At 38.3% G+C, this 19925-nt stretch overlaps 1 protein-coding gene across 1 annotated transcript in view; it reads right to left on the bottom strand.

Moving 5' to 3' along the window:
* The window catches only part of SNTG1 (syntrophin gamma 1), a 1301402-nt gene that overhangs the window by 404964 nt on the left and 876513 nt on the right, over positions 1-19925 (bottom strand). Inside the window, exons 6-8 of the mRNA XM_049854568.1 lie at positions 12159-12216; positions 11288-11331; positions 11155-11196 (exon numbers count right to left, since the gene is read on the bottom strand). Of these exons, the coding sequence (XP_049710525.1) occupies positions 11155-11196; positions 11288-11331; positions 12159-12216 (144 nt within the window). The remainder of the gene's footprint in view (positions 1-11154; positions 11197-11287; positions 11332-12158; positions 12217-19925) is intronic.

Here is a 19925-nt window from a genome sequence, read left to right as displayed (position 1 = left end):
GATCTATATGAAAGATCCTATAATGAATGAAGTAATGATTATCCTTCCTACTTAAAATTTCAAAATCATCAACTTGGAAGCATTCAATAATCTCTTTATTTTGGCCAGCCTCAGACTCAATTACCAAGGCAATTTGTATTAGAAATAAAGTAACATGTAATTATATTGAGACAAAATTGTAGTATAACCAGAGTTGATACACACACATTTACATGTGTATCTGTGTGTGTATACGTATGTATACATATTTATATATATGTACACATACTTATATATTTATTTATATGTATACTAAAATCTGTGAAAGCCAGAACCTATATAAGCTGTATAAGGTAGAAATCTGTCAGATACAGAAAACTCAAATATTTTTCACTAATAAAGACTGATAGAAAAGTGGTAAGACTGCACTCTGTAAAGGCAGAAAACTTGCAAGACCTGGAAAAACAAGGCAGTCCTGTCAAGTTCTGACTCTCACAGATTTCACTGTGTGTGTGTGTATGTATATATATGTATATATATATGTGTGTATATATATATGTGTGTATATATATATATATAATACACACGTATATATAAACTCTTATGGCATAGTGGTTAAGTGCCACAGCTGCTAACCAAAAGGTTGGCAGCTGGAATCCACTGCTCCTTCAAAACTATATGCAGCAGTTCTACTCTGTCCTATAGGGTCGCTATGAGTCAGAATCAACTCAACGGCAATGGGTTTGATTTGATTTTTCATATGTATACATGAATACATATATATGAATATATATAAAATTTATATATATACATATGTCCAAATACATATATAGATATCACCTGTGCCAGTTTGATACCACTTCAAGAAAAGATTTGATTCATTGGACACTAATGACCGAAGACCAGACCAGTTGGGGAATGACATCAAGGCCACCATACATTAATAAAGCAAAAGTTCACTAAAAAGGCAGAAAAGACTGAAATGGATGCTGGAAGACACTCTGAAAGTTGCTCTTGAATGTTGAGTAGCCAAAGCAAACAAAAGAAATGATGAAGGAAAAGAGTTGAATAGAAGATCTCAAAGGACAGCTCAAGAAGACAACGTAGGGAGGCAGGGCCAAGACGGCGGAATAGACAGATGCTTCTGGCGAGCCCTCTTACAACAAAGGCCTGAAAAAATAAGCGAAATGAGTGTATTTATGACAAGCTAGAAGCCCTGAACATCAAAGGCAAGCTTACAAAACAAACAGAGGGGCGGGGGAGGAAGAGATAGTTTTGAAGCGGAGAGGAGTAATTGGACCTGAATTGCCAGGAGCCCTCAGGCACCATTCCCGGGAGCAGCCGGGGCAGGCTGGTACTAGCGTTCGGCTGCCTTTTCCTCAGGGAGAAGCACCCAGCCACATAGTCTACTCACACCTCTGGAAACAGGGAAGAATGATTCTCTTGGCAAAAGCCAAGCACTTGTGTATATTTCACATGCCCCTTGCCCCTCGCCCCCAAGAAGGCTTCAGTGACTGCTGATTTTCCTGGGTCTAAGATTGGCCCTGTTGAGCACCTAGAGCCATCCTCCAGGCCCTGGAAAAGAATTAAATTTGCAACTGGGGGAGAAGTTAATTTGCCAGCTCAGGAAAGAACCAGCTCCAGTCCAGGCATAAACGGTCTGTGTACTTTGAGTACCTTTCCCCACTGCATGGACCGGGGTGGGCCTATTTCAGGAGAATAAGCCCTTGTTGGCAGACTACAGCTGTTTCAGCTGTGTGGTGGAGAGGTGGGTGTTTGATGCTTGACGCCGCTTTGCCTATTAAACAGGGTCCTCACCTACCCACATCAGGGGCCTAAGGACTGGTAGCTCCACTAAGGTCACCCAGCCAACAACAACAGGGGTCCAAGAATAACTGGTACATCCCAGTCCTTACAACCAAAAACACTGGGTGCCCATGGTCTGTCTGCAGAACCCACCCACTTATATGCTCTAGGGAACAGGGAAACTCTTTCCTCAGAGACACTTGGGGGGCGATTCTCAGCCCCCTTCCTTGTACGTAGTGTGACACACTGCTGCAACCAGATACCAGTATCTACACCAATCACCCCTGCCCCTCTAACACTATAGGAAAGAGCCTGTACCACACACTTGATGATAAGCTACCTGGGCACCTGAGCTGAATTCATATTACAAAACTGAATGGACTCCTAGACTGATATACTTGATAACAGGTCTAGACATCTGGGAACAGGACGTCAGAGCTCCAAGGGCAAAAATAATCAAGCTAGCTCACTCAAGCAATGCATTTGGGCATATCACAACAAAACAAAGCAAGAAGCTACGATATAGTAAGCAAACATAAAATAAACTAATACAATAACTTATAGATGACTTGGAGACAACAGTCAATATCAAGTCACATAAAGAAAGAGACCTCAACAAGCTCTCAAAACAATCAAGAGATCTTCTAGATGAAAGTGCCTATCTGGAATTACCGCAGGCAGAATACAAAAAATTAATATACAGAACCCTTCAATACATCAGGAAAGCAATCAGGCAATATGCAGACCAAGCCATGGAACACACAGATAAAGCAGTGGAAGAAATCAAAATGCTTTTTCAGGAACATAATGAAAAATTTAATAAGCTGGAAAAATCCATAGACAGACAGCAATCAGATATTCAGAAGATTAACAATAAAATTACAGAATTAGGCAACTCAAGAGAAAGTCAGGGGAGCAGAACTGAGAAAGTGGAAGGCAGAATTTGTGAACTTGAAGATAAAGTGCTTGCCACCAATATATTTGAAGAAAAATCAGATAAAGAATTTTAAAAAATGAAAAAAACTTAAGAACCATGTGGGACTCTATCAAGAGAAATTACCTATGAGTGATGGGAGTACCAGAACAGGGAGGGATAACAGATAATACAGAGAGAATTGTTGAAGATTTATTGGCAGAAAACATCCCTGATATCATGAAAGATGAGAAGATATCTACCCAAGATGCTCATCGAACTCCACATAAGGTAGATTTTAAAAGAAATTCACCAAGGCATATTATAATCAAACTTGCCAAAACCAAAGACAAAGAGAGAATTTTAAGAGCACCTAGGGATAAATGAAAAGTCACCTACAAAGCAGAGTCAATAAGAATAAGCTCGGACTACTCCGCAGAAACTATGCAGGCAAGAAGGCAATGGGATGACTTATATAAAAAACTGAAGGAAAAAAATTGCCAGCCAAGAATCACATCCAGCAAACTGTCTTTCAAATATGAAGGTGAAATTAGGCCATTTCCAGATAAAGAGAAGTTCAGGGAATTCATAAAAACCAAACCAAACCTATAAGAAATACTAAAGGGAGTTCTTTGGTTAGAAAATCAATAATATCAGGTATCAACCCAAGACTAGAACACAGGGCAGAGCAATCAGAGGTCAACACAGACAGGGAAATCACAAAAATAAGTCAAGATAAAGAAATGCTCAAAACGGAAACAGCGATGATATTATGTAAAAGAAGACAATGTTAAAATAATAAAGAGGGACTAAGAAATGTAGTCATAGATCTTTCATATGGAGAGGAAGACAAGGCGATACAAAGAAATAAAATTAGGTTTTAATTTAGAAAAACAGGAGTAAATAACAAGGTAACCACAAATGAGACAAACTATCCTACACATAAAAATAAAATACAAGAAATAAAAAGAGACTCAGCAAAAACAAAATCAACAAGAATGAATATGAGAAAGGGACAATATATAAAGATAACTTACTTAGAACAAAAAATTAAGTGGGAAAAAGAAACTGTCAACAACACACAGAAAACGACATCCAAATGACAGCACTAAATTCATACCTATCCATAATTACCCTGAATGTAAATGGACTAAATGCACCAATAAAGAGACAGAGAGTGGCGGAATGGATTAATAAACATGATTCGTCTATATGCTGCCTACAAGAGACACACCTTAGACTTAGAGACAAAAACAAACTAAACCTCAAAGGATGGAAAAAATGTATCAAGCAAACAACGATCAAAAAAGACCAGGAGTGGCAATAGTAATTTCTGACAAACCAGACTTTAAAGTTAAATCCATCATAAAGGATAAGGAAGGACACAACATAATGAAAAGAGACACTATACCAGGAGGATATAACCATATTAAATATTTCTGCTCCCAATGACAGGGCTGCAAAATACATAAACTCCATCAGCATTGAAAAGGGAGATAGACAGCTCCACAATAACAGGAGGAGACTTCGACATACCCCTTTCAGTGAAGGACAGGACATCCTGAAAAAAGCTCAAAAAAAGACACAAAAGATCTAAATGCCACAATCAACCAACATGACCTAATAGAAATATACAGAACACTCCACCAACAGCAGCCAAGAATACTTTCTTTTGTAGCAGACATGGAACATTCTCTAGAATAGACCACATATTAGGTCATGAAGCAAGCCTTAGCAGAATCCAAAACATTGAAATATTACAAAGCATCTTCTCTGACCATAAGGCCATAAAAGTAGAAATCAATAATAGAAAAAGTAGGGAAAAGAAATGAAACACTTGGAAACTGAACAATACGCTGCTCCAAAAAGGCTGGCTTATAGAAGACATTAAGGATGGAATAAAGAAATTCATAGAATCCAATGCGAGGGAAAACACTTCGTATCAGAACCTTTGGGACACAGCGAGAGCAGTGCTCAGAGGTCAATTTATATCAATAAATGCACACATACAAAAAGAATAAAGGGCCAAAATTAAGGGATTATCCCTACAACTTGAACAAATAGAAAGACAGCAACAAAAGAAACCCTCAGGCAACAGAAGAAAGTAAATAATAAAAATTAGAGCAGACTTAAACAAAATAGAAAACAGAAAAAAAAAATTGAAAGAATTAACAAGACCAAAAGCTGGTTCTTTGAAAAAATCAATAAAATTGATAAACCACTGGCCAAACTGTCAAAAGAAAAACAGGAGAAGTAAATAACCTGAATAAAAAATGAGATGGATGATATTGCAACAGACCCAAGTGAAATTAAAAGAACCATATCAAATTACTATGAAATCACAGTACAACTATGAAAAATTGTACTCTAATAAATTTGAAAAAACCAGAAGAAATAGATGAATTCATAGAAACACACTACATACCGAAACTAACACAAACAGAGGTAGAACAACTAAATAGACCCATAACAAAAGAAGAGATTGAAAAGGTAATCAAAAAACTGCCAAAAACAACAAAAAAACGCTGGCCAGGATGGCTTCGCTGCAGAGTTCTACCAAACTTTCTGAGAAGAGTTAACACCACTACTACTAAAAGTATCTCAGAGCATAGAAAAGGATGGAATACTACCAAACTCATTCTATGAAGCCACCATATCCCTGATACCAAAACCACGTAAAGGCATCACAAGAAAAGAAAATTACAGACCTATATCCCTCATGAACGTAGATGCAAAAATCCTCAACAAAATTCTAGCCAACAGAATTCAACAACATATCAAAAAAAATTATTCATTATGACCAAGTGGGTTTTCATACCAGGTATGCAGGGATGGTCCAATATTAAGAAAACAATTAATGGAATCCATCATATAAATAAAACAAAAGACATGAATCACATGATTTTATCAATTGATGCAGAAAAGGCATTTGACAAAGTTCAACAACCATTCATGATAAAAACTCAGCAAAATAGGAATAGAAGGAAAATTCCTCAACATAATAAAGGGCATGTATACAAAAACAAAAGCCAACATCATCCTAAATGGAGAGAGTCTGAAAGCATTTCCCTTGAGATCAGGAACCAGAGACGGATGCCCTTTTTAATCACTCTTATTAACATTGTGCTGGAAGTCCTAGCCAGAACAATTAGCCTAGATAAAGAAGTATGGGCATCCAGATTGGCAAGAAAGAAGTAAAAGTATCTCTACTTGCAGATGACTTGATCTTATACAAAGAAAACTGTAAGGAATCCTCAAGAAAACTAATAGAAGAGTTCAGCAGACTATCAGGATACAAGAAAAACATACAGAAATCAGTCGGATTCCTCTACACCAACAAAAAGTACATCGAAGAGGAAATCATCAAATCAATTCTATTTACAGTAGTCTCCAAGAAGATAAAATACTTAGGAATAAATCTTACCAGAGATGTAAAATCTTATACAAAGAAAACTACAGTACACTTCTGCAAGAAACCAAGAGACCTACATAAGTGGAAAAACATACCTTGCTCATGGATAGGACGGCTTAACATTGTAAAAATGTCTATTCTACCAAAAGCCTGGTTGCATAATGGTTAAATGCTATGGCTGTGAACCAAAGGGTTGGCAGTTCGAATCCACCAGGTGCTTCTTGGAAACTCTATGGGGCGGTCCTACTCTGTCCTATAGGGTTGCTATAAGTCAGAATTGACTCGACGGCACTGGGTTTGGTTTTTTTTTGGTCTACGAAAAGCCATCTACATATACAAAGAAATTCTGATCCAAATTCCAATAACTTTCTTTAATGAGATGGAGAAACAAATCGACAACTTCATATGGAAGGGAAAGAGGCCCTGGATAAGTAAAGCATTACTGAAAAAGAAGAACAAGGTGGGAGGCCTCACTCTATGTGCTTTTAGAACTTATTATACCGCCACAGTAGTTAAAGCATCCTGGTACTGGTAAAACAACAGATACATGGACCAATGGAACAGAATTGAGAATCCAGACATAAATCCATCCACACATGAGCCATTGATATTTGACAAAGGCCCCAAAACAGTTAAATGGGAAAAGATAGTCTTTTTAACAAATAGTGCTGGCATAAGTGGATATACACCATGCACAAAAATGAACTCAAAATCTAAAATGATAAAGATTATGGAATATAAAATAGGGATGTTAGGAGCCCTAATAAATGACATAAAGAGTATACAAAACATTATCAACAATGCAGAAGAAAAACTAGATAACTGGGAGCTCCCAAAAATCAAACATCTATGCTCATCCAAAGACTTCACCAAAACAGTAAAAAGATTACCTACAGACTGGGAAAAAGATTTTAGTTATGACATTTCCAAACAGCGCCTGACCTGTAAAATCTACATGATACTGCAAAAACTCAACTACAAAAAGACAAATAACCCATTTTTTAAAATGGCCAAAAGATATGAATAGACACTTCACTAAAGAACACATTCAGGTAGCTAACAGATAAATGAGGAAATGTTCACAATCATTAGCCATTAGAGAAATGCAAATCATATCTACAATGAGATTCCATCTCACTCCAACAAGTCTGGCATTAACCCAAAAAACACAAAATAATAAATGTTGGAGAGGTTGTGGAGAGACTGGAACACTTGTACACTGCTGGTGGGAATGTCAAATGGTACAACCACTTTGGAAATCGATTTGGTGTTTCCTTAAAAAGCTAGAAGTAGAACTACCATACCAACATTTTTCAGTTAAGTAAAACAAGGTCCAGAGAGATTTAGGGCCTTTACAAACACACATTGCTCTGATAAAAACTTAAACTGAGGTCCTCAAGCTTCCATTCTCATACACATTGTTTTACTTGCCTTTCAGTTTGGTTAATATTATGATTTTGAAAATAAATCAGGTATGTGAATATTATGTGTAACACACAGTTCCTCTCCCCATTCTGGCCTCTTGGCTGGAAAGTGACTGAGCAGAGGCTCTGGTGGAAGGTATGAGGGAATTGCAGACATGCTCATGTCTGTCTCAGGAATGTCCCTCTGCTCCCAGTAAGACACGGTCTATTATGCCTGCTGCTCTTGAATCCTTTATTTCTACCCCTCTAGATGGAAAATTGGAAAGTTACAAAATAGGGTCTTTGAAGTATCTAAGTTGCCCAGCCTAGCTCAAAACGTAAGAGAACAAGCAAGGACTTGATAAGAATTCGCATCCAGGAGGAAAAAAAAAAAGCATTTTTTAAAGTGTCTTCTGTGCTACCTGCATCATTACCTCAGCAAGGGACAGATACATGGTCCAGAAGAGAAGGGGCGCCTAAGAGCATTCATGGAAAGCTAAGTATGTAAATAAGGCAAGCTCTGGATACACTATTTCTTTTCAAAATCAGAGATAGCAAAAATAATATTTCTGAACTTTTTGTCTTTGCACTTAACATTTCTCAAACCAGTAGGAAGCATAAAAGTTAAATTATTTCATATATTACTTTCTTTAGAGGTAGTTTTTGAAAAAATAAAAAGAATATATTATAGTTAGAATTCTTAAGGAAAGTACCAACCTATAAGAGATCAAAAACCTATTTCCAAATTCTGAACAGTATAATTTTTAGCAGTTAGGTAAAACACAATTTGTAATTGAATGACATTTAGAATTTTTTGACAGGATCTAAAATCTTTGTTTGCCAAAATCACATCCTAAATATGTTCCTTTGTGACTCATAAGACCTACTAGGCTTTTTGAATACATAAATCAATGCCTTATTTTAGATGTTATGGTATAGCCCTTGGAATATCTTTTTTTTTTTTTCTGATTAGTCTAAGATAAGAATGTTATTTTTATTCTAATGGAAATTTTTAAATAAGTCAAGGATGTATCACAACAAACCAAAATGCCATTAATCATCATTTTGCTTTATTTTTATCAAAATGAAGATATCTTATTTTAATTGTATGAATATGCCATTTTAATTCACACAATTTACCTACTAATGCTGAATAATTAATTCTTTACAATTAAAATTGTAAAGATATTTTAGAGTTTGGTTCAAAATTATGAACTCATAATTAGGGTAATTGTTATTTGCAGTTCAAGTTATATAATCTTTTCTATCAATGAGATAATAAAAATAAAAAGCAGTGAACCTTTTTGTTCATACAGATACATCTCAAAACTGAAATCAGAAATGTTCTTTTAGAAGGAAACATCTGGTATCATCTATCCCATCTATTCTCTGAGGGAAGTTGACTGGAGGCAGAATGCAGAATTTCTAACAATGTCATTGAATACAGTAGCTCATTAAAAAAAGTTACATGCACAAATACCATGTTGTTACACCTGTCCAAGTGGTTTTTTAACATGGAAGTCCATATTAATCATTGACTTGGAATCAAGAACGTGGTGTATCAGCATGTTACTTCAAAATTATTTGCATCCTCCAATCTTGTTTTGCCTTTTCTGCCCGGGTAAGCCTATTCTTAAATATTTAATTAATAGCTCAGTCCTATTGAGGTATAAGTATATTTTTTAGGTAATAATAAGCAGTGAGGAGAAAAGCACCTAACCACTTTTGGAAAGTGAAAGATTCAAACTAAATAATATTACTATCTATAGTTCAAAGCTGGTAAAGTTAAGCCTTTCAAAAAATCAAATCTTGTGGTGAAGGGCCATATGTAATTTTCAATACGATTCCAAATTCCTTTTCTTCGAAACAGAATGAGCACCATAAGAAGCGGCATTACTGGTGCATTGTTCTAGTTCTTCTGCCACAGGAATCTTTTTCATCAAAGCGCCATCACAGTGTGTGGAAGCATGCTGCCGGCTTCCGAAGAGCAAACTGCAAACAAAATTCCATCTGACAGCATGTGGCTGTAAAAGAGATTGCACTTTTTTATATACTCCCTGGATAATGAGTTTCAGATCACTCTGTACTTTTGAAAAAAGATTAAAATTAAAAGTATCTTTGCTTACATGGCTATATTTAAAATTTACATAGGAAACTTCACAGCAGCGTGCTCTAAGGGTGCTATTCTCTCCCATTTGTTTAAAAATCTATTCTAAAATACTACCTTTCTCTGCATGTTTATAGAAAACTAGCAATAGTTATATGTTACACAGAGTATCCATATGATGATCTCAAATGAGATTCTGAGAAGAAAAAGACCAAAAAAAACACAAAAAACAAAAAAACAAGCCCGTCACCATCCAGTTGATTCCGACTCATAGCGACCCTATAGAATTGCCCAAAAGGTTTCCAAGGAGCACCCGGTAGATTTGAACTGCCGGCCTCTTGGTTAGCAGCCCTAGGTCTTCACCGCTACTCCACCACGGTTTCCAGTGGAATATTAACAAAGCTTGGTTAGTTATTCTATGTGCTTGTAATGGAGAATCCTCTTTAACATCACTACTTGTAAAAATGGGGCTTCTCACAGATGCTGGAGGCTGCCTCACTGAGGTTTGAAATTGCATAATAATCCCATGTAAGTATGTCAGGGTTTTCCCCAAATAACAGTTCACAGAGGCTGCTGAGGGGCAGTATACACAGAAAACAAATAATTTAATTAGAGCCTTGGGAAGCAGAAGCCTTACAGAGTTTTTCATTTGGTTTCCTTGACTATAAACTGTTAAACATAATTTCTCTTCTATTCCTTCCTGTGGGGCTGAAATTCAGTAAGGGTTCCACGAATGGTATTCAATCAATGCTGGTAGATGTTTTTACCTAACACTGCCTCATTCCTTTCAGTGTAGTTGTTTACGTCATTTTACCACTCCCAAGAGAAACTCCCGAGCCTTCGGTTTCTCTTAGTATGGTTGTGAGGCCATCTGCAATGGCACCACTGGGCTGGTTGCTGAAATCCAGATTCCTGGGCCCACTCAAACTCACTGAATTGGAATATCTGAGGTCAGGCCTCAGAATCTGCATTTTTGCAAACATCCAAAAAACAAAAAACACCCTGGTAAAATCTGATGATCACTCTGCCTAGTGCTAAGCCACTCTGTCTCAAGATTAAGCTCCTCTAAACTGCCCTCTGCCTCTGTCTCTGTCTGTCTATACCTCTCTGACACACACAAACACATGCGCACTGCACACAGTCTTGATATGCTCTGGCATTGGTCCCTGCTACTGTATGAGATCATACAGACATAAATTATACTGTGTAGAAGCTTCGAAATGCTTGCAAAGATTTAGAGATCCGTTGCACCTAGAGACACACTTATGACAGTAGTTGGTAGTAATTAACAGAAAACTGGAAAAACATAGCAAATTTAACCACTGATTTGTTTCTAATAAGAAGTCAATGAGCAGATCATTTGAGAGTAAGACAGTGATAGCTATCTATGTTATAGCTGTCTATGATAGCTATAACACTAGACGAATGTTATATCTTCCTCATGAATAAAATCAACAATTATTCAGGAATGCAATACACCCTGGTTTCCACATGAGAAAAATTACAGCATTAGGAAAAAGTCAAGGAAACTCACCACTTCTTCATGCCTGCATTTTCTCACATTAATGCCATTTATCTGCAACGCAAAGGAAAGCATAACGTCACATGGTATATTGTAAATGGAGTTTACACTTGGCCGCACATAGAAAATAATGATAAATGCATACCTGTAGAATTGCATCCCCAATAAAAAGTAATCCTGAAAGTTCCGCTATGAATGAAAAAGAGCAAATGATTATGCATCAGTTATTATTTTTCACACGATTACATTTTCTAATCAAATAAAGGCAAAACATATAAAAGAAATGAAAATTTGAATATTTTTATATGGTTAGCATGCTAAAAGTTTCACCAGGAATGGAAATTAAAAAACAATCATATGACATAGCCCACTTCAAACTTTGACACTCATGCACAGATCTTTCCCTTTAATTCTACCATTTTAGAACTTGCAGCTGCTAAAAATTTGGTCCCTCTTCCAAATGACCTGAGGCCTTTGTAAGTCTGAGAAGGCCTCTACAGAAGTTTGATACCTAGACATTCAAACCATCAGCTGTGGATTCAGCTCCAAGTTAAGTAGTAATCATCAGACTGGTTTCCTGATTTCAATCTACGGAACAGTTGGTTTGTGTCCTCATTGCTTTTCCTAGGTCAAATTTCATATGTAGGTCTGAGTTAAACTGCAGGTGAGAACTAAAAAGGAACATTTATGACTGTCACTAACTGCAGATGACTTGTATCGTTAGTTTCATTGTTTGTTGGTTTAAGGGCACAAGTGGGGAGGGTTACCGAGCCCTTAGTTCATACAAGGCCACAAGCTTCTGTTTTATCCTTGCTTTGCTCTCAGAGAGAAGCTCTCCCATGGAGTGATGAAGAGCACAGACCCATAGAGTCACACTAGGACACTTATACTGCCCAGCCATGTGGGACTGAAGCAAGCCTATTACACACTAGTTTATGCTTCTTAAGAATCATCTAATTCTTCAAGAAGTCTGGTTTATGAAATAGGGCTACTATATATTTCCCCAAGTTCTTTACCTCTTTGCTCCTTGGAGATTTTTGAAACGACAACAGGAATGTTATGTTCTGCTCCCCCCTGGAAAGATTAAAAAAAAAAAAAGTGCACATTGTATTTTTTTAATAAAAAATATGTAGTTTTTAGCCAAGAAACTCTACAGATTATGAACAGCATGTTAACTAAACACTAACCAGAATTTAAATACACCTGTGGAATTTCTACACTAAGAAGATAGCGTTTTCTTGAAATTTATCTCCCTGTCTAGAATTTCAATGTGACATCCAATAATTAATAACAGTAGACTTTAAAATTTTTCATTCAAAAAAAAAATAGGTAATGACTTTAAAATGGCCTTCTCTTCAATGTTTAGCAATGCTATACATTCTAGAAATTGTTACTGAAAATACAAAGTTATGATTATGCGTTTACATTATCTGGCTAATTTACTCTATTCTGATAAGCCTAGAACATTCAAAGATGCAAGGAGGATCCCTTAGGATATGAAGTGACCAGAGGAGGTCTGGACTTGCACAAATGAGTGAGCACAGTCAGAATGTGGGCATCATGGGTAAGGGACTCATCTGCACTTCCTTGACTGGTATTAGATTCCTCTTTGTGTGTTAGCACATCCTAAGCAATTATCAGAATAAAACAAACTGGCTAGAATACCGCAGAAGTGCTTTGGTCTCATGGATCAAATGAGAAATAAAGAAAGAAAATTAAGTGAACTAAACAGGTAGAGGGGAATCAAATTCTTGAAATAACTGTATATAAATCACTTTTCTATATTACAGAGAAAAAATTTTGAAAACAGTATTTGAAAAATAGATTAAGTACATGAAAGAATAAGATGTTATATAGAAAAGAAACAGTATTAAAGGAGGGTTGAAAAGACGATTTAGATTCCATTGAGTTTTCTCTATTTCCAGAATAAGTAAACCTCCTAAACTTTCATTCCCCACAGGACAAAAGTTATTTTGAAAAAGACATTTTGCCCGTTAATACCAATATTTAATATTGTGTCCAGTAAACACAAATAAAAGGTAAGCAATATTGAGAAAAGTAGTGATATTCCACTTTTTCTTAGCAATTAGAGTTTTTTCTATTTCTGTATTATAAGAAGAAACACGGTAAATTAAATGTCAAAAACTTCTCCCAGACTGAAATTCCAACCCACTGCTCATACCTCTTTTTCTCATTATCTCCCATCAACCCAATACCCAAGTACCTATCCTTCACAAACTCTGTAAAGAAAGTCTCCAACATAGGCTGAAATGCCTTCTAATTCTGACCCTACCTTTAGTCTGTATGTCCCCAGACAAGCATTGATTCTGTCCATGAGGGACTTTCATGGATAAAAGGTGATCATGATCTGTGACTGTGCAGTGCAATGAACTACTTAATATGGCCCTTCTAGTCATAGTCTTTGTGACACACACAATGATGGGAGTGGGACTATGCAAATAAGGTATATGGAACTTGTGATGGGTGTAGTTATGTTTAAACCAGGCTAGGCCATGATTTCCAATATTGTATAGTTGTCCTGCATTTTATGTGTTGTGGATTCTGACCTCCACGTGCTAATGATGCAGGAGAGGTATAAGGTGTGTCTTGGGTCACAGCCTTGCAGGAAGGCATGACTCAAGTCTCACCCTTACTAAAGTTGCACCCTCTGGTGTGTGGCCTGAATCTAAGATATATGTGTGCGTCCTGGTGAGGCTCTCTCTGCATCTGGATCTCCCTTCTGGTTCGTGATCAGTTGACCTCCCCAGGGGCCTGCTGTCTAACCTGCTGATTCTGGGATTCGCAGGCCTCCACAGCTCCTTAGGCTGGCAACCTATCGTCTGACCTGATTTGCCAGCTTCCACAGCCTTGTGAGCTAGCAGCCTGTGGTCTGAACTGCTGGTTTGGGTTCGTCAGCCCCGGCAGCCATGTGGGTTGGGAGAAGCCCATGCCTGACCCATGAATTTGGGATTTGCCAGCTTCCACAACCAAGTGAGCCATTTCCTTAATACAGTTTGTGAGTTCTTTGAGATGCTGCAGCAAATTAGGGAACCTGAAGACAGGAGAGAGAGCACTGAGGGTAGAAGGAGTAGGTGATGTTAGAGACGATGGAGTGGTACGGCAGCTTGGAAAAGTTGGACATTTGGGACATCTTTAACCTCCTCCTCATAGCAACCAGCTTTGTGCTGCTCTGTATTAAAGAAATTATTCATTTAAACTGAGAGTGTGGAAAAAAATGAATAAGGGAAAAAATGGATAGAAAATGCTTATTTAGCATGCAACAAACACTAAATAAAGGGAAGTTATTACCATAATCTATCAAGATTTATGAGTAAAATTAAAGTAGTAAATAAGATTAGGTCAAACCCATTTGAAACCCTTAATAGGACTCCAAATTGCCAATCTCCTAAATTCTGCTCTATTCTTTTCCCATTATAATTATCAGCTTCTAAAAGAGTATAATATTTGTTCATTTATTACAACTCTTGTTTAATGTTTTTATTCTTCCCCCATCCTAAACTAGAATGAGGGCACTGAATTTTTTGGGAAGACTATTTCGTGCCTTGCTGTACTGTATTTTTACACAAATAATGTCTTCTACATTTACCAACCAAGCCCTCCCCCACTCTGAGGTATTTTCGTACATGTACTTTTTTTTTTTTTACTATACTAATTTTATTTTTCACAACATGTAAAAAAAAATATATTGGGATACTGGCACTTATGAAAACTACCTCACAGGAGGAGAGAGCAGTAGGCAAACAAACCTAGAAAGTGCATGTTATCTGCTTAAAAATATGCTAACCCCAGCACATGAAATAATGTTTTTGTATTTAAGTGGTGTTGAATACATTTATCCATGAGTGAATAAATAAAGTCTAAGACTTTTCCAGACCTAAAGTTGTTTTATTCTTTAAAATACAATGCAGAATGATTTTACGTCAGAGGTAAGAAAACGTGTCTCCCTGAGTCAGGATCAATTTGATGGCAAGAAGTTTGGTTTTTTGTTTTTATGATGAAATCAAGTGCTAATGGTCACTTTGAGTGTCCAGAAACGTTTGGAAATTGGAAAAAAAAAAATTAAGAATGCATCTCCATTTCTTAGAAGAAAAAGTTGATTAAAATGAATCACTACCTGGGCAAGTTTTTGGTAGTATAAAAGATGAAATAAAGTCCTATAGACCATGTAGTCTGGACATTTTGGGACAGAAAACTACACTCTAAGTTAGTCTTGTCTGTGTAGCTGTCATCAGGGTATTACCTTTTGCTGTTTTTTTTTTTTGGCTTGTTGCACTACAGAATCCAAAAATTTTCTAGTACTTAGACTTTTAATAGCAGGTCAGTAGGAAACCTATCCCTGGGGTCGATTTAGGGAGAGAAAAGGTTGTTGGATAACAATTTCAGATGGAAATAGTTAATACTTCCATTCCTCAGTCAACACACTAGACTTAAAACTATCTTTTAATGACCAGATACAACTAACCTCTGCTTTGCCACAAATTTTCTTTTATATATAACATACCTCCTGAATTTTAAATGGTTTGAGTCCAAACATGTTTTTGTAAATCACACATTTAGAATCCTAAAGGTTAAATTCATTTCAGAAGGTGACTTCATAAATTAGATAATAACACTTAAGATAAAACTCAGAAAATAAAATGGGACTTCAAATTACATTACTTTTGTTTATTGGATGAAATCTGTGAAAGCAGCCCAGCTTAATAGATTTAGTTCAACTCTTAAATTGCAGAATTTAAGGCTTTCCAGATGAGAATCAAATAATCTGACTTGCTTTGCTTAAAACAGCTAGTCAGTCTTCCACCACTCTTAGAACAGAGACCAAAATCCTTAATAAAACCTCGTGCAAAGTGGCCTCTGCCCCATGGGCAGCTTCTTCCTGGACCTTCCCCATCACTCTCTGTGTCCCTGGAATGAGGGTCTTCTTTTTGTTCCTAGAAAATACCACTTCCCCTCATCATCCTATGGCTCCAGAACTTTCTGTACACTGTTTCCTCTGCCTGGAATGTCTTGTCCTACATCTTAAACCGGTAAATGCCTATGTCAGATTTCAGCTAAAGGCCCCTCTGTCAGTGTCTTTTTACTCAGTGGTGTTTATTTCTATAGCACTGGCCATGGCTATAATTTACATTTATTTATGCAACAATTTGATAAACGAAGCTTGTAAATGGCCTGAGGTCAAGGCAGGGTTTTCTTCACCATCTTCTCCCCAGTACATCCTGTACCAGACAGTGTGGCTCAAAACCATAGTTTGGGGAACGACTGAATTAATTGAACACTGTTATTCCAGCTCATGGCAAAGTCCAAGACTAAGGAAAATGAGGCGAAGTTCTAAAGGGGTTTCCAGATAAGATTAAAGCATACATTATTACATTTTGTAATATTCTATTCACAAAGTGTAGTTAATTTTATAGCTAGTTTTGTAGAAACAGGATATAAAAGGTCCCATCTAAAGCATTTTGACCAGGATTCTACCCAATGATAACCCAAGTACAACTGAAATATCACTGAGACAAACCTAGACTGTTTTTAAAGTACTGGGGATCTTTCCAGATAAATATTTTCAGTATTTTAATCAATAAGTCAGTCAATGATATGCTGGGCTTGGAAATGAGATGCATAAACAGATAATTACAAATGTAAGAATTAGCGAGCCTCAGTGGACAGGTGTTGGACGCCTAAAAGGTATCACCTGAGAAGAGGTGGGCATACATCATAATCCTTCTGAATGTCAGGTCCATCTCCCAAAATCACTGTGTTTTGGCAGACTAAGTCTTTCAAATGATATCGGGCCGGTGGTTTGAACTGATTCATAGGACTAATCCAGAATCTAAACACTAAAACTTATTAACTGTCTTTCCATTTCCATAATGGGAAAGAATGTATCCATTCTGTCTATGACAGCAATACATGAATCAAACTCAGTTAAAAAGAAAAAGGGTACAGAAGTGTAAGAAAACTATGCAAATATGTGCATTCTTATTATATAAACAGCTGTTATTTAATAAATTTTGCCCAGACCAGAAATCAATAACAAACTAAAAGGCAGAAATGTATTGCAGGTATTGTGAATTTATATTTCCATCTGGCAAATTTGACAAATTTGACAAAGTTATTTTTTTGAAATAGTAAGTATCAGGATGGTCTGACCAAGAGGGAATGAGTTTTCCAGAAGGCCCAGATGACAGGGGACCTGTGAGGGAAAAGAGCTGGGAGAAGTAGAGACGAGAATTAAGGGCCAGAAAATTCCTATAGAAATGGGTGGTTCAACTCAGGAAAACCGGGTAGGGGCTGAGAGGCCATGTGCCAGGTAAATACAAGCAGGGAGTCATGTAGAACAATTTAGACAGAATATACTCCAGGCTAGCCTGATGAATCTGATGTCATTCAGTGTGGGAAGAGAGAGGAGACTATGTGATCATGTCTGGGAAGTTTAGTGACTATTTTGTCCAGTTTTGGAGACAAAGTGTTTTTTAAAAACTTGGCCGAAGGGTAACAAAATGTTCTTTTTGGCCAGAAAAAAATAAAATACTCTAACACGTGGTGCTAGAAGTTGAAGCAAACCTGCCTGCTCCTGAAAAATCTTGGCTCCTGGCACTTTTCTGCCACTGGTAACTTAGTGAGCTCCATTCATCAGCTTCCCCACATTGCAGCTGATGCTGCAAAAGTCAAAAGATAGTAGGCGGCGTTATAGAAAGGGGTCCCATCAGGGTTTTATTTTAATGCTTTATTTAGTAATAAACCTAATGGTAATAGGTTGTTGGTGACATGATGTTCCATAAGCTCTCAGTGTCCCGAAAGCTGTGGTGTTACCATTGCTCTCTCCCAAAACTGCCTCCAGAGGAAATGGAGATCAAACAGGGAAATAGAAGAGCTTCAGTTTTTATTGAAGGGCAAGAAAAAACAAAAAAAATCATACACACAAGTATGCGTTGCTTAATGTCCAGGACACATTCTATAAAATAGGACATTATGTTACTTGGGTGTTGTGAGAACAACGTATTATGTACAGAAGAGAGGTGCAGCATGGTCACCTATGTCACTGCTGCTGCACTGTGGGACTGCACAAAAACATTGGCTCTGCCACTGCTGGCCCCGCATGGTTGCTGTGCGGTCTCCAAGAGCCGTGCCTGCCCCCGCAGCGGCACCTCCAGGTGCATCACCATCTACCTTCTTTTCCTTCCTCCCTGCTTGCCTTCCCTGCCCTCCCCCTACCCACCAAGGCTTTAAACTCTTCCTGCCCTGCCGGGCCCTGCTCCACTGCCTCCCCAGCCTCAGGCTCCTCCCCTGAATGCCTTTACTGTGCTTCATTCCGCAGTATCCACAGTGAGGACCACGGGGCAGCTGCCACGGCAGTAAGAGCCCAAGTTGAGGGCTCCAGCATGACGTGCAGGGTGCCCTGGCCAAGTGGGGCAGCGGTCTCCTGGGGCATCCAACTCCCACCTCGGTGGGAGCGGTGGTGTCTGCACTCTCCCTACCTGAGGTGAGTGCAGTGGGACAGGACCCCTTCCCCCTGCCACCCCAGGGCCAAGGCTGATGTGGGACTCAGAGGTCTAGTGAGAGACAGGATCTGCCCAAACCAAAAAACCAAACCCATTGCTGTCAAGTTGCTTTGGACTCATAGTGACCATATAGAACAGAGTAGAACTGCCCTGTAGGGTTTCCAAGGAGCGACTGGTGCATTAGAACTGCCAGCATTTTGGTTAGCAGGGGAAAGGCTTAACCACTGCACTACCAGGGCCCCATAGGATTGTGTTCTTCCTTGTGCAGGTAGGCACTGGATAACATCTGTTCAGGCAGTGTCAGATCACATGTATACGTCCCTGGCCCATAGAGTTCAGAAATCACAAAAGATGAGAGAAATTATTGGATATACTTTATATACTTGACATTGCCTGAACAGACTTTATGCAGTGGAGGAAGAATAAGGAAGAATACACTCAGGAGTTTATGACTTCTGAGGGAAATTTTAATCAAGGAAGACTGAATAATGATTAATAGACAGGGAGATCCCAAATGGTGGCATGAGAATGAAAGGTGGCCCAGTGTGAAAATAGTTTAAACAAATAGGCATCCTGGAGGCATGAGGGCAGAAGTAAACATGGTGCAATAGCCCGGTTTCTGATCAGAGAGAATGGTGGAATTCCTATCCTTTGAGGCACCAGGGGCGTGTCTTGGGAATGAAAGATCACTTAAAGACCACAGGTGGGGAGGGAGGCAGAGCCAACATGGCAAAATAGACAGACACTTTCAGCAAGACCTCTTTACAATAAAGCCTCGAAAAAACAAGTGAAATGAGTTTATTTGTGACAAGTTGGGAGCCCTGAGCATCAAAGGCAAACTTAGACAATGAACTGAGGGGCAGGGGAAGGAAGAGACCGTTCAGAAGTGGAGAGGAGTTTACTGGACCTGAATCTTGGGAGGGCCTCAGGCACCATTCCCGGAGCAGCAGCGGCGGGCTGGTACAAGCGTTTGGCTGTGGTTTCCTCAGGGAGAAGCAGCCTGCCACACAGCCCATTCACACCTCAGGAACCTGAGGAGAACGGCGCTCTCAGCAAAAGCTAAGTACTTGCATATATTTTACCGTGCCCCACCCCCCCACCTCCAAGCTGGCTTCAGCGACTGAATCCCTGGGCCTGAGACAGACCCTGGTGACCACCTAGAGCCATCCTCGCAGCCTTGGGGAAGGAAAAAATTTCCAATTGGGGGGAAAAGATAATTTGCTAGCTCCATTAACTGGGGGAGCTCATGACAGAAGCGGCTCC

The sequence above is a fragment of the Elephas maximus genome, chromosome 15 (genome assembly GCF_024166365.1).
Source record: "Elephas maximus indicus isolate mEleMax1 chromosome 15, mEleMax1 primary haplotype, whole genome shotgun sequence".
NCBI classification, from domain to species: Eukaryota; Metazoa; Chordata; class Mammalia; order Proboscidea; family Elephantidae; genus Elephas; species Elephas maximus.
The sequence above is the reverse complement of the archived record's forward strand: the minus strand, read 5'-3'. Positions and strand labels throughout refer to the sequence as shown.